The sequence below is a fragment of the Drosophila melanogaster genome, chromosome 3L, assembly GCF_000001215.4.
Source record: "Drosophila melanogaster chromosome 3L".
Taxonomy (NCBI): domain Eukaryota; kingdom Metazoa; phylum Arthropoda; class Insecta; order Diptera; family Drosophilidae; genus Drosophila; species Drosophila melanogaster.
The window spans coordinates 8,356,344-8,371,108 of NT_037436.4; the positions used below are offsets into that span (position 1 = coordinate 8,356,344).

Consider the following 14,765-nt stretch of genomic DNA (forward strand, 5'->3'; position numbering starts at 1 on the left):
CACAAGTGGACCGGGCCTCGTAACGAGCCCACCCTCGACTGGGTTAAAGACCTCTCGAGTCCGGTATAAAAATACATTTATTTGAAATTTCTTTTCCGTTAGACGTTAAAGGGAAATCAGGGTTTTTTTTTGCGTCTCGCAGAGACAATGAAACAGTGGGAAACATGCATCGAGGACACGGATTTTTAGCCTAGGACATGCACATCTACAAAAACGAATGGAAATATTGTGAATATGGTGACGAGGACAAGGCATCGCTGAGTAGTTTTCTAGAGATGCGAGGCCTGCTGCTCGGACTGAGTGCCGGATAGTCATTTGGCAGCAACGGCATTCTTGGCCAGGGCACCCTCCAGGTTCTTGGCCAGCGTGTTAATGAACTCAAAAGTCTCCTGGTAGTCCCTGCGAGTAACGGCGTTGATGTTGCCTTTAATGCAGATGGCCAGATCCTTGGTCATGGCGCCGCTCTCAATTGTGTCGATGCACACCTGCTCAAGGGTGTCGGCGAACTGCTTCAGTGGCTCATTGTTGTCCAGCTTGGCACGATGCAGCAGGCCACGGGTCCAGGCGAATATCGAGGCAATGGGGTTGGTGGAGGTCTCCTTGCCCTGCTGGTAGAAGCGGAAGTGACGCGTCACCGTTCCGTGAGCGGCTTCAGCCTCCACGGTCTTGCCATCGGGGCATAGCAGCACGGAGGTCATCAGACCCAGAGATCCGTAGCCCTGGGCAACGGAGTCCGACTGCACATCACCGTCGTAGTTCTTGCAGGCCCACACGAAGCCACCCTCCGACTTCATGGCATAAGCAACCATATCGTCGATGAGACGGTGTTCATACCAGATGCCCGCCGCCTCGTACTCCTTCTTGTACTGCTTGTTGTACAGGTCCTCGAATATGTCCTTGAAGCGTCCATCGTACTTCTTCAGAATGGTGTTCTTGGTGCTCATGTACAGCGGCAGCTTGCGGTCCAGAGCATATTTGAAAGAGGCGTGGGCAAAGTCCACAATGGAATCGTCCGTGTTGAACATTCCCAGGGCAATACCGGGGCCCTTGAAGTCATTAATGACCTCATCGATCACCTGACCGTCGGTTCCCTTCCAGGTGAGGGTCAGCTTGCCGGGTCCGGGAACCACGTAGTCGACGGCCTTGTACTGATCGGCGTGGGCATGGCGACCGATCACAATAGGCTTCTGCCAGCCAGTCACCAGACGGGGCACGTTCTTGCAGATGATTGCCTCACGGAAGACGGTTCCTCCCAAGATGTTACGGATGGTACCGTTGGGCGACTTCCACATCTTCTTCAGGTTGAACTCCTCTACGCGCTTCTCGTCGGGAGTGATTGTGGCGCACTTGATGCCCACGTTGTACTTCTTGATGGCCTCAGCACAGTCAATGGTGACCTGGTCCTCGGTTTTATCGCGGTTCTCAATACCAAGATCGTAGGTATGCAGCTCAATGTCCAGGAAGGGCAGAATCAGTTGGCTCTTAATGGAGTCCCAAATGATGCGGGTCATCTCGTCACCGAGGACATCCACAACGGGACCGGCTTTGATCTTCTGGGCCATCTGTTCGGGAGAGCATACCACACTTGAGTGCTTGAAGGGCAGGATGGGAATCTTATTAGCTACATGAAAAATGGATTTGTGTCTGAATGCTGCGGTATTGGGGTATTCACCTCGCTCACGGCGGACATCCTTTCATTATCCATGGATATCTTATGGGTTTTGGGGTCCTAAGCACAGGCGATACAGGCGAAACTTATATGTATGACGATAATAAACTGACAACTGGTCAAAGCAAAGTAAACTTTGATCAGCCTGGGATAGGGTGGGTCGATATTGATGGATGGAAATTAAAATACACCGTGTTTCAAAAGTAATCCCTTATCTTTACTTTGTAATATTTAATATTTCGTCGTGACGACGTAATTATTAAGGTACTTGCCTAAAAGTTAATATCTCTACTTTGCATTCATAGGTTATAAATTTAAGAAAAAATTGTTCAATTTTTTTGTATAAACAGTAAATATAGTAATCCTATTTATCGGATGCTAGCAGCACAGGTGACTACGTGATTGTTTATAATCTTAATATTGAGACCGACTTCAAAAAATTCAAAATATCTTTTTCTCCTGCTCATCGACCCACCCTATTCCGAAATTTAGTAAGCAAAGAGATTTAGAGCGACAGAGGGCGAGGATACAAGGAGGACCTACCGCGGCGCTGATGGCGAAATTGGCCCGAAAAACGGCCTGGCTGAGATGCGGCTGCCGGTGGACCGACGTCATCATTGCGGCTGTGCGGCGCAGGGCGAACATTTTACAACCGGATTGGTGTGGATGTGGGTATTATTATTATGAATGAACCGACCGACGACTGGAAACGAGAGACGATAGTGTTTGTCACCAATGTGAAACAATACGAGACAATATGACACTGGAGTCCCGGGAAAGAGAACAATTTTCGGACAAAGCAAAATTAAATGCTGTGGGCGTCAGACGCGCTCTAACCGTAACTGATAACTGTAAAGTGCCGTTAAGCGCTACAGTTTCCGACTCTCTTGGGTGGCGTACAATCGTCAAATTGTTGCGCAATCGGCGTAATCACAACGTTCTAAATGCCCAGTCAGATAAGATTTAGAACCTCGGACTTTGATAAGCTGCTCTCACAACACTCGGCACACTTAAAAGCAAGTGTTTTAATTAATAATGTAACGAGAGTATAAAAAACAATAAGCACTCGGCGAACGCGTAAACATGTAATCGTTATCGCCGGCTGACTTGTCAATCGCTTTCGCATTGCGGGTGGCATTGTCCCTCTCTTCCGAATGACAACTGTTGCGTTTATCAGCTGGCGAAAAACTTTTCCACTATTGCGGGCTAGCCACTTTTATTTAAAGTTCACGGCCGACTTGTTTTGATAAGGAATACAAATTAGAAAAGCGCGTGGCATTAAGCTTATTTATTCAACTTCACCCGAATTCAAAATCAGCTGGTACGTGCGGTACTATCGATAACGATAGTCGAACTGACATGTTAAAGCTTAGATAATATTTGAACTTGGGCGCCAATCTTTTTTTTTTTTTGTTGCGAAGGAGGCTCGCTCTGATTATCTTGAAACGTCTACCATTCTTATCTACTCAGTCAATGCCATTTACTTCCAAATTAAAATAGCAATTGCGTGATGTTTTTTTGGATTTTTCTTCTCATATTTAATAGATCCATTGTCTGACTTTAATATAAATATCTCTAAGTCTTTATAGGTACATGTGTACCTAATTAACATATTGAGGTGGCGCGATCGCCGAACACGCCATAAGCTGAGGCCACGCCCACAATTATATATAATAACAATATTTATGCTTTCACCAAACGAATTTCACAAGCGTTTTTTTTTCTAGTCCAACTGGGAGAATTCGAACATAGTACGATATTGATAAGACTTGCGATTGGTAAATAAGCTGGTAATGACGGGGCGAATAAATTATCTAGATCTAATCTGATATTTTCTCATCTGGTGTTTTTCTAGTCCCAGAAATATTTATTGTTGAAATAAAAAGATTGCATGATGACTTTTGACCCTTGAACTTTATGAAACTGTTAATACAAAATTCGCTAGAAATAAAAAAGAAAACCTAATAAAATTATGGTTTTAATTTTTCGACTGACAAGTTAATAAAAGAGTCCATCTATCCTTATCAAATATAAGTTTACGATAATCTAATTATAGTAATTAATTGTATTCAGATCTGACTTCTAGTTTGATAAATGAAAAAAATAAACGTCGACTGTTTAAGTTGTTTAAGCACTCAAAACATAGGACAAACTTAGAAAGTTAAAAACATTTCCAAATTGTGCATGCAAAAGTCCCAATGAGATACGAGCTATCTGGAGGTTTTCTCGAACCATCTATTTGTAGATATGCATAGTAATTGTATAGGTTTAATTAAAACTGTCGACACGAATTCAAGATTAAACTTTGGACAGCACCTGGAGAATCAGGTGGATGTGAAAAGGCCTGTCGAATGGGTTACGTGTCTCTCTCTCTCCACATATATCCCCCTCTTTCACACTGTCGTCTCTTCACACTTTTTTTATCCGTATCTCTCTTTTTCGAGGAGGCAAACCGGTGCAAAGAAAAAAACAAAACAGCGGCAGACAAATAAAATGCATATGAAAACAGACCGGTGGGGAAAGTTCGGGCCCAAATAGGTTGGGCCAGAGGTTATGCATAAAGTTAAAATGCGCAACTTATTTGCATTAAGGAGGCTTGAATTGCGGCAAATTTACGTATTGCAACCGATCTGGAAATCCACCATTTTTTATTTGCTCAGATAAATTGCAAGTCAGCCTTTGAGTGCAGTAAATAGCTGGGCGGAATGCGATCGGAAGTGTGGGTGTTTGGCGTGGAGTGTGAACCGGTTTATATAAGGCTAAACAAATGCTCCACTTACCTTTTAGAATATTTAAAATGCCGAATTTAGAATGTTAGAGCACAGACTAATTAAATTGCAGACCGAAAGATCTCGAACCACTCCCAATCAGACGCAGCGAATAACTGAAACTGATTTGGCGACGACAACAATAAAGAGCAAGAGGTGGCGCGTGTGGAAGATAATTCCGTAGATAAAAACATGTTATTCAATCAGCTGCTTGCGAAGAGCTTTCTCACGAACTTTAAGCTTTACTCTCGAGTTCTGCAGCACTCAGTATTAGTTCGTCTTGCTGAACCGCCAAACATAAAATTTGAATTCTCAATTACCGCAACTTGTGAGAGCAGCGTGCGTTCGTTTGCTTTAATGACGCTAAAAGAAAATCCATAAAATGTGCTCCAAAAGTGAAATGTTAGCCGGCGCCGTTTAACTGGTCTTAAATATGCAAAAAAAATTTAAAATTGCCATCTTTTGTTGTGACCGCCTTTAATATGCGAAAGTGTGCTGCCATTAAGACGCGAATGCTACGTTCTTTCGCATAGTTTGGACAGTTGAAAGGAATGTGGGATATTCAGTAATGATAATAAAATCATTGAATTAGTTATTGAATGACGAAACAAGAAAATGCTCATTAACATGTTCCGTTGTTATTCTTATCGCGCAAAATTACATATTTTATTTTCCCCCCTAGATAAATAGTTACCCATCTCATTAGGGACCGCACCCGATAAGCATTTTCAAACATCATGGAAAACATCAAATGCGGCGACAGCCAACCGAACATGCATGAAAATCACTCGATCTTGGGCCTATTATTTGACAAAAACTGGCTAGAAAACTCGTCTAATTGCGACGCTTTCTTTGCTTTTGCCGTGTGGCATTAGATAAGCGCCGTTTATGCTCGCTTATATAACCCCCAATTATAACGTGTCTTAATTTGTGCATGCCAATGCATTAAATAACATATTCGGTTTTGGCCCATCCTCTCAGGTAAAATAAACGCGTGCCGGCGAAACCTCAATGTAAACGTGCTTTGGTTTTCTGCCCTGCACCACTTCACTTCACCTTGCTGGATGGAACCATCAGTACCCGCCATTAGCCATGTCAATGAACGTGAAATGGCCACTGGTTGCCACTTGGCCACTTGCTCTTGCCCAGGCACATCATTCACACATCGGATGGCAGATAGTTTCGTGGAGTGCGTGCCCGCACTGCCTTATTTGTTAGTTGGCATTGTTAAACTATTACTTTTTTTTTGTGGTTCCTCGTTATGTAAACAGATGACAAAAAAAAATTAAACCCAAGACAGAAGCGTCTGGTAAACTACTTTTAGTTTCAGCCAGCGGAATGCTAAGGAGAAAAGTAAAAGCAGCAGTAGAAACAGCAGAAGAAGCCATCCTAAATATTAGCTAAATATGTTTTCTGTCTGTCGTTTTGAAAGTGAGCAGTAGCCAGCGCCCTCGAATGAAGACAATTTGCATAAATAACAATATGTGGCAGATCTTTAAATACGTATAGAAAAATGCTCGTAAATACCGGCGCACATCACTCATGCGCCCGGGTGAACGGCTAGCATTCCACACTTTTCACTTGTTACCCATACGCCCCGTGGTGCGGTGCGAATTCCCTTTGGCCCCCACGAGGAATTCACCCACTGAGATGCCGTGCACGTGCAGCGGATCTTGCTGTGATGTGATGGATATTCGAACGCCTTTCGATCTCTAATGCACGCCTGCAATAACAAATTACTTCCTGTCCACATTCCAAGCGGCCGTGTGTCTTTGGTTGTTACCATTCTGAAGACGTGTGTGTAGCCAAGGCATCGGAATATTACTATTAATTATATTGAATGGAGAAAGTCAATTTCGTCAAACAGAAGAAGAAAACAAAAACAACATACGAAACAAAAAACAAAAAAAAAAACAGACCAAAACGAACCAACTCCTATGCTGAACAGCAGCAGCAGCAGCAGCTTGTCTTTTGTGCGCCATTTCTAAAGACGCGATGTGCGGCTGTCAGTCAGTCAGTTGGTCAGTTAGCCAGTTAGCCAGTTAGCTAGTAAGCTAGTAAGCCTGGCCAGTTTCCATTTCAATGGAGCTAGCGATGGGAGCGTGCTGAACGGCAGACCAACTCATCAAGTCTTCTAAGCTGTATGACTGAATTCAAAGAAATTAGCTTATTTAGATGCTTATTGCCATAAATATAAAGTTAGAAAAGGTCATAAGTATATTATAAAGATTTCTTTAAATTTTATATAAATATGACTATAATGATACATTCGCACAGGAATAGCAGTATCAGAATGGCGCCCGAACAGGGACCAGGTGTCATCCCACTTTGAAGTTTCGTCTCAATTTCTCCAGGTCTCATCACTCAGCACTCCAAATATTCAAAGCGCTTTCAACTCATCTCCAATCTTTGTGGAGCTGCTTTTTTTTTTTTTTTTTTGGTAGGTGAGGGGAGGCTCGAACCAAAGTTGATATCTTAATCGCATTGCCGATCTGGTATGGCACATATTTCATTTCTCGCCCAGCCCAGATGCAAATGTCTTTTACGAGTAGAATGCATGGAAAGGAAATCTTCGACTGCTCCATATCACTTTCTTGGCGTGGTCGCTTCTTCGATCTTCTAGAAGGCTTTTTCATGTTATTTATCAAGCGCTCGTTTCATTATATTTACAGTTATGTATCGGACTTTACTGCTTATGCAAATTTATGCTAAGACGGTACAAAAATAGCCAGATCTTAGCCCACCATTGACGATGTGGGCTACTAAGGCACTGGACTTGGGTTCGTCTTCGTCTTATGCGGCATTATTTACTTCCCATCGATTTGATTGGTTTTTAATTTGACTACCCGTCTGATTCAGACGGCAAAGCATTGTTCATCAGTCGATCAGGTGAAAGGCGTTGACGTTGTCAACTAGGAAACTTTGCCAATAACTTGCAGATATTGTGAATGGCTTTTGAAAATGAATGTAGCACGTGCATATGAGTGCAAATTATGAATATCTTTATACCCTGCAATTCGGTCATTACATTAAAAACTTTGTATCTATGTAAAACCTGAGGAAATATATGATCTACAAAATGATTCGGAATGCAAATAAAACACATTTCTGAGTTGCTTAACTATTAAGTGAATGTTTTTTGGCGGAACCGTCACAATCCCACAATACTTTCTGCAATCGTATGCGAAATCATTCAAAATCGAAAGCAATGCCAGGGCATTTGTTTTTCCCATTTCGCCACTGAGCTTGCCAACGAAGTGCAGCCACATTGCATACCAATTGTCCACTGGGTCAATGTATCGACCAGGCCCAGAGATATCCACATGCCTTCCAAGGGTCCAAGGGCCAAGATCACAGCTACGCAATTTTGAATTCGCTACCTCGGCTTCGGTTTTGCATCCAGCTCCATGTGAGAAATCATTAATGCGCTCTCGAACCGGCGATCTTGGCTGACTGGCTGGCTGGTTGGTTGGCTTTCGGCTTTCACATGGTTAAAGCCAGACATGGACTGCTTCTATTGTTGTGTCAGCTAAATATGGCCAATAGCCAAATATTAATTCATGTGTTCCATCTGGTTGTATGCAAATTTTCCACCGGCTCGAAAGTAATTGAAGCTGCAGCGGAAATGTTGAAAGCGTTTGGGGTTCTAGGATGGGGAATGGCATTGGTATTTGGATTTGGATTGGGATCGGAGAGTGGCCCGAAGGCAGGACAATGAAGAGGAGACAGGCAATATGGGGTCTTTTGATTGCAGGAAGAACTTCTGGCAAACATTAGGAATATATATTTATATTAACATATTTCAGCGACTGTTCCTTAATTTACTTGGCTTTACTTTTACATAATTTACATTTCAATATCAATAATTATTACTGCGAAGTTGCCTATCTAACAATCTTATTGATTTCTAAGAATATTTAAACCCTGATCACAGGAAGAGATTTTTGGCTTCGTTTTATAAAATGTATTTTTAGCTCAACGGTTGTATAATTATTTTCCCATTTCTTTGTCCAATAAAAGAAGCCCTCTTTTCGTGGAATATTATAAAAATACATTTGTGGCAGTTCGTTTCTGGTTTTGGTTTTTGGCATCACAGCCAAATACCAAATTCATTGCGGCCATGACAGGCCTGAAGTTTTGCTTAAACCCTTCACGGCATTGGGATCTCTGTCTTTCAGATGACTTGTACTTTGGAGGGTGAAAATCAAACTGAAAAGAAATTTAATTATACAGCATAGGACAGCGCAAATAGTTCCACATTGTCTATATCATTTTTTATTTTTTTTTTTTTGGAATAGAGCCTCATCTTCCGCCTCCATTTGAGATCTGTCTTTTTGTCGTCGAAAGTAAAATTTCCAATTGATTTTTGTGCGGTGTTTTACATGCTTTTCGTTTCCATCATTATTCAGCCCGGCAATAGTTGAGCATCATGGCAAGGAGAAATGCCACCAAGAAGCATTTAAATAAGCACTGAAAAAAAAATGAGTTCAATAGTTGGTTTCTACTATATCATTTATGGCAAAAGTGTGACCATGCATCCAAAAAAGAGGTATATTTTAAGTTATTTTCCAGCAGAACATTTAAATTATAGTTTATTGATTAAGTTCTTTCCTAGGCACTATTATATTGAAAATAGTGAGCAAACATTTCTTTAAGTGCTTTTCGACAGGCAGCACTTTCATCGTTTTACGTTAAAACGCTTACGCAGCATGAGACCCTCCTCGGATTTTATTTTTTGGTAAGAGATATTGCCCACGAGTGCTGGAGGGCAGGCCTTCTATTGCGGATCCGTGCAGTTTTGAAAGCATCATGGTTTGTTTGGCGAGGAAGGAACCGTGTAGCCATGGAATCGTGGAACCGGGCAACCTTCGCTTTCGAAGCACTTTTCTCGCCGCAAAAAGCCGCCAGACTTCCCATTCAAATGTCCAAAGTAATCATTACGATTTTCAGCTGGGGGACAGTAATGATGTGCTAATGATGCCTCCACAACGTGGCCGGCAATTAATCTTTTCCAGTAGAGCAGAGCACAGCATTCGCATTCGCTCATTCATGCATGTTGCGCGTTTTATTAATTGATAGCGAAATTATTCGAAATTGAATGTGTCTTTAGGCACTTTCACTTGCTTCCAGCATTTTTTTACTTTTGCCAAGAGAAGAGAAGGAATTATCAGAGATGCCGGTCAATCGGATTTCGATGGGAAATGGGGACGTTGTGACGTTGTGGCCTAAATGAATCAAATGGACAACTATAAAAAATTCTTAGATCCATTCTATTCTATTTGATTTCTCTTTCAAACACCCCATTAAATTAATGTATATAAAGAATTCTTGTCACAACATTCGTTGCTTCATTAATGATTATATTTGCATAAGAAAGTTGGTCTATTGATCGGCCGACGACGATTAGGTAATGTGTCACAAAATAATATTGCCAACTTTTACTCATCCATCCGTCAATGGTGTTCATTAATCCTTCTAAATGCGCAACAAAATTAGCATAATACCGAAAAAGTCGAATAGCGATGCTTACATAAACCGGGCAACAAGAAACAGAAACTAAATCGCTTAAATGATCAATTAAAATTACGTATACGCAATTTGTATGCCAATTTGGCTTTGCCGTCCCTTGCCAATGAAATGAAATCAAATGAGTTGAGCAGAGCGGCTACATGTTTTCACTTTTAATATACTCATACTCATACTCGCCGAGGAGAAATGAGAAACGATAACGAAACGAAGCATTCGAAACATTAAAGTTTTAGCTTTGCTTTTGCTATAATTTGACTCTGGACACTGTGGGCATTTCATTCGCTGCATTCATTCAGCGGTCATTTTTTGGCATTTAATGATCATCATCATCATCATCATCATCATATCCACACTCCCCGATCCCCGATCGCCAAACCTTTTTGAACGCGTTAAAAGCCTTTCATGGCCCAAACGCTGTTCTGCTTCATTTTGTTTAATGACATTGCTGGCCATACGCGTTACAAACAAAATGTTTAGCTTACGTTTTGCTTTCGTTTATGAACTTTCACGTGTGCCCCAAGTCCGAAGAAGATTTGAGCGTTTAAATGTTTTCCTCGCTGCTTCTTCGCTTTTTCGAATTACCTAATTTCGGTTACGAAACAAATCAATTAATGTATGCTTCGATCAAAAAGAAGAGCCTCTTACTAACACGCGGCCCTAATGAATCTCCAGCATTATTCAATCGTTCGTGTAGAAAGCGTCAGATGGAACAGTTCTGTACAGTATGTATATATATATATGGATATATGCCATGGTATCTTGGCTGTTAAACCGCAAGAGCCACAAGATGAGATTTCACCTGCGTTTTCAACTGTGCATTTTAATGATCAGTTTTCGTTTCGCTGCAACGGAAGCCCCGAACCCGCCCCCTTTGTGCGCCCCGAATGCCGCAGTTTTCCTCCAGCTGAACCGCATATTCGCCCAATTGCAGTTTTCCCATTTTCCAATTGCGCCAAATCAAGTCGTAAAAATATTCATCTGGGCAAATCGTTTTCTAATGGTCTGTCATTTTAATTAAAGTCGACTTAGTATGCCATCCCCTACCCTCTCGCTTCCTTTTCGCACTAGAAATTGAGCATACGCCCCATTTGCCTTGGTATGTGCGTGTGTGGCAGAGAAATTGCGCTGCAATTGATTGACGCTTCCTAATGGCGCAGCGCTGCACTTTCTAAGGATAATGCTATTGATTGATCGTAAGAGGAGATTTGACTACAGATATAAAACCGATAGAAGATCATCTAACGGACACTAAAAGATCATTACAAAAGTTGGCACAGTGCGGTATTAATGTTGGGTAATTCCAGTTAGCTAATTTGCTTTTATGAATGCATTAATTGCTTTGATATACTTACGATGAAGAATACGATAGAGTTAATTTGGGGGAATAAATTCAATTAATTGCTGACTATATCCGAAGTGTATAATTCTATCAGTTGATGTTTGGTTTTTATTCTTTAGAAAATATTTGCTCTAGTTTTTGTGACCGCAGCACATACGTTTTAAATTGCTGTGTGAAACCAGTTCAACCTCGTAAACAAGACTTTACTTTTTTGTTTTTTTTTGCAGAATATGTTCATAGCATTTCCTAAAGAGGTGTCAGTTGAATTTTGGCTGGGTTTTTAGTTTCCCCGTACTCCGTTTTTTTTTTTTTCTGGGCACCCAACTGAGACATCGACTGCAGCTGCCAGACCTCCCGAAAACATTGCCCTAATGAATTTACGATCTGTCGTGGCCAGTTCTCAGCCAATTGCTTTCCACTCGTTTCGCCATTCTCCATTGGCCATTTGAGGTCTTCATCGCCGGCCAGCGATTGTGTGCTCCAGGTTGCCCACTTGCCCAGTTGCCAGGCTGCCCGGTTGCCCGTTTGCCCATTTGCCCAGTTGCACGGTGCATGTCAGTGGGTTCGGTTTGAGGCCAACTGCTACTTACTGCAAGACTGGCCATAATATGTAATTTCAATGATTTGCATACAAAACACTTTTCACCAAACCCAAATGAAAGAGCCAGCAAGCAATCCACTGCTCCCGAGCATCGCAGCTCCATTTCCATAGCCTCGCAGCTCCAACTCCAGTCCAGAATTCGAGGCTGGAGCTGAAAATGCGGCAGAAGCCATGGAATTGGCATGGACAAACAAACACGTTAAATACTTCCGCGTTCGCGGTGCTCCGATGTGGATTGGTACTTGGCATCGGGATGAGGCTGTGCAGTTCGAGTTGGGAATGGGCATGGAAATGGGGATGTGGATGTGGATGTGGATGTGGTTGCCCGTGACTGGACCCCTTCCCTCCTGCGCAATCCACTTCATGCTCTCAAAAAATATTCATATTTGTCACGAAGCCAAATACCCGAACAAGTTACACCTGAAGAGAATACTATATCCTGAACTATAATGAATTGAGTGATGAATAAGAGGTTTAGAGTGATAATGAAGATTGGAAGGACTGAAGCTTTAGTATGTAAGTTAATGCAATAATCTATGTATGTATTTGTACAATAATATAAACAAAAAGTGGGATGTTCTACAACTTATGCAGTTTGTCGCTCAATAGAAAGGATACGTACAAATGGTCAACGCTTCATCACTGATTGGCGACTAGAAGGAGGAGGAGGCGGTTTTAGTTCCATTTTCTGTCAGTGTAGAGCCTATTCGGGGGCTGTCATGTGGCCAAGCCCAGTTCCTGGACCCATCGGCCAGGGAATGGGGCCAACCTAATGGGGGACGCTGTCCGGGCAGCTGCGTGCGATTCTGCGAAAGCCGAAAAATTATAATAACCAGTTTGGGCTGCTATTTCTTTATTTTTTACTTTGTGTGTGTGTTTTTTTTTTTTGGTTTGCCAAAACCTTCGTTCAATGACCCTGGGCAGGAATAGGGTCCCAAGATGGGCAGAGAACCATGCAAGGGCAATAACTCTCCGTTTTTTTATTTTTTTTTATTTCTTGCAAATTCTGCGGCGAAAGTTGATCGGGCGAAAAGAGATGGAGAGCGATTCCCGTGCCGAAATCCCGAAAAAAGGCAGAAAAGAAATGCACATTTAGATTATACGAGATATTGGCCAGAAGTGGGTACGAAAGGTATGCATACCTTTCCTTTGGCACATGGCCCCAAAACTGCAATAAACTAGTGGCCCAAAACGAACAAACAAACAGCAGCAGAATAATGCTTTATTCCCCCTCTCTTCAATTTTGTATTTAAAAAAAAAAAAACATTTTTTTTTTTTGGTTGTGTGTATGCCTTCTGTTGGACAAAAATTCCGAAAAGCAAATCCATTTTGTTCCGACTTTCATTTTGGAGCAGCGGCAAGCGCTGCACACAGTTTGAAGACAATTGTATAAATGAAAGTTTAAGATCTCCGGCGGCAACTGAACATTGCGGGCATTTTGGGCACCTGTGTGTGCATGTGTGTTTGTAGGGCAGTGTACATGCGATGGGCCGGGGGGGCGGTGGGCGTGGCGGCAGCGACAGGTACACCGGCACTCAAGATCGATAGCAGTCCAATAAAAAAAAAGGAGTATAAAAAAATAAAAATCCAAAAAGACCCGGCACGTGTTCCCCCAAGAGCAAAGCAAAAGCACTTTTCAATTGTTCACCACTTGTCGATGATCGTGGCGATGATAATGATGCCAACACCGATATTGCTGCTGCAGTTGCTGCTGCTGCTGCTGCTGCTGCGGCTGCTGTTGCTGCTGCTACTTCCACTGATGATGATGAACATTTCTCCAGTGCAGTGTCTTCAACTTTGCTACGATTTCGATTTACTTTTGCTTTTCATTGTTCCTAATGCGATGATGATGGCCACTGGCTGCCGGCTGTTTGTCGAGACATTAATAACAATTTCATGGTTTTCAACACAAAATGCACACCCATCGGAAACTTTTCCGATTTTCAATAGTTTCTATTGAATTTACACAACAATTTTGCAGTGTTTTTTGGGTTTGCTAAGAGGATTACCAAATGGTATCAGTTAAAAGCGTTACGGTTTCTTCTTGGAACCGATACTTTTAATTTGAATGGTTTTAAATAAAAGTTTGATATTTTTGAAATAAAAAATACATTTCTACTTAATGAATGCTAATAATAATGTATGGTTTTATATGATTTATATATATGTTATATTAACTAACCTATATAAATCTAATGAACTATTTATTTAAATTTCTCATCCCTACATCCAAGATATGCCGAAATCTTAAAAACTTTCTTTAGTGCAGCCCAATTTCTTTGTATAAGTTTTAAGAAGCAAATTTTAAGGGTTCAATCCTCTCGCATTTCCTCGATCTTGATCGATTGATTCCATTGACTTCGATTCCATTGCCCCCGGCCGAAAGTGAGAAATCAGAATTAAGCAAGTAACCGTGGACAATCAGCGTCAATTATGGCTATGTTCCTTAACTATATACATATATGTTCATATATGGCCATTATATGCGATTTCGATTCGGGACAATCAACTCTTTTTTCGCTGAGGAGGGTGCTCCGCTTCCGGTGCTTGAAATAAATCTTCAAATTAAGATGCTGTCTTCCAGAAAATGCTCGAAAATCGAAGCAACTTTTTGTAGTTTTCGCCGAGAATGAGCGAAACAAAGCGGGCAGATATAAAATTGAATGTGAAATCAAAAACGATCAAAAGCGCTTTGAAGTGACCACTTGGCACAATATGCGATGTCTACACCCGACTTGAGTTCAGTCGGTTCTTGGTGAATGCGTGGGTGGGTTAAAAAGTTCTATATTATCAGTATTTTATCAGTTTAAAATTGTCTTTTTATCATTAATTTTATTATTTATGCGACAGAACTAATTT

At 41.6% G+C, this 14,765-nt stretch overlaps 1 protein-coding gene across 9 annotated transcripts; it reads right to left on the bottom strand.

Moving 5' to 3' along the window:
• Positions 1-60: 60 nt before the first annotated feature.
• Idh (Isocitrate dehydrogenase) lies at positions 61-4,563 on the bottom strand. 9 transcript variants are annotated; one of them, NM_168268.3, is made up of 3 exons: positions 4,450-4,563; positions 2,213-2,372; positions 61-1,562 (listed from the first exon to the last, which is right to left on the bottom strand). In NM_168268.3, the coding sequence occupies exons 2-3, from the start codon at positions 2,312-2,314 to the stop codon at positions 312-314; spliced, it is 1,353 nt and encodes a 450-aa protein (NP_729369.2). In that variant the 5' UTR covers positions 2,315-2,372; positions 4,450-4,563; the 3' UTR covers positions 61-311. The 9 variants fall into 9 exon arrangements, with proteins under 9 accessions (NP_729369.2, NP_788476.1, NP_001137911.1 ...); NM_176298.2 differs by lacking the exon at positions 4,450-4,563 and adding an exon at positions 3,986-4,132; NM_001144439.2 differs by lacking the exon at positions 4,450-4,563 and adding an exon at positions 2,507-2,743.
• Positions 4,564-14,765: the final 10,202 nt, after the last annotated feature.

Coding starts and splice junctions, on each gene's coding strand:
- Idh (NM_001144438.2), bottom strand. CDS start 2,314: ATGTTCGCCCTGCGCCGCACAGCCGCAATGATGACGTCGGTCCACCGG. Junction 1,730..2,212: donor ATTTCGCCATCAGCGCCGCG/GTAGGTCCTCCT, acceptor GCCTGTGCTTAG/GACCCCAAAACCCATAAGAT. Junction 1,593..1,672: donor GGATGTCCGCCGTGAGCGAG/GTGAATACCCCA, acceptor CTGCCCTTCAAG/CACTCAAGTGTGGTATGCTC.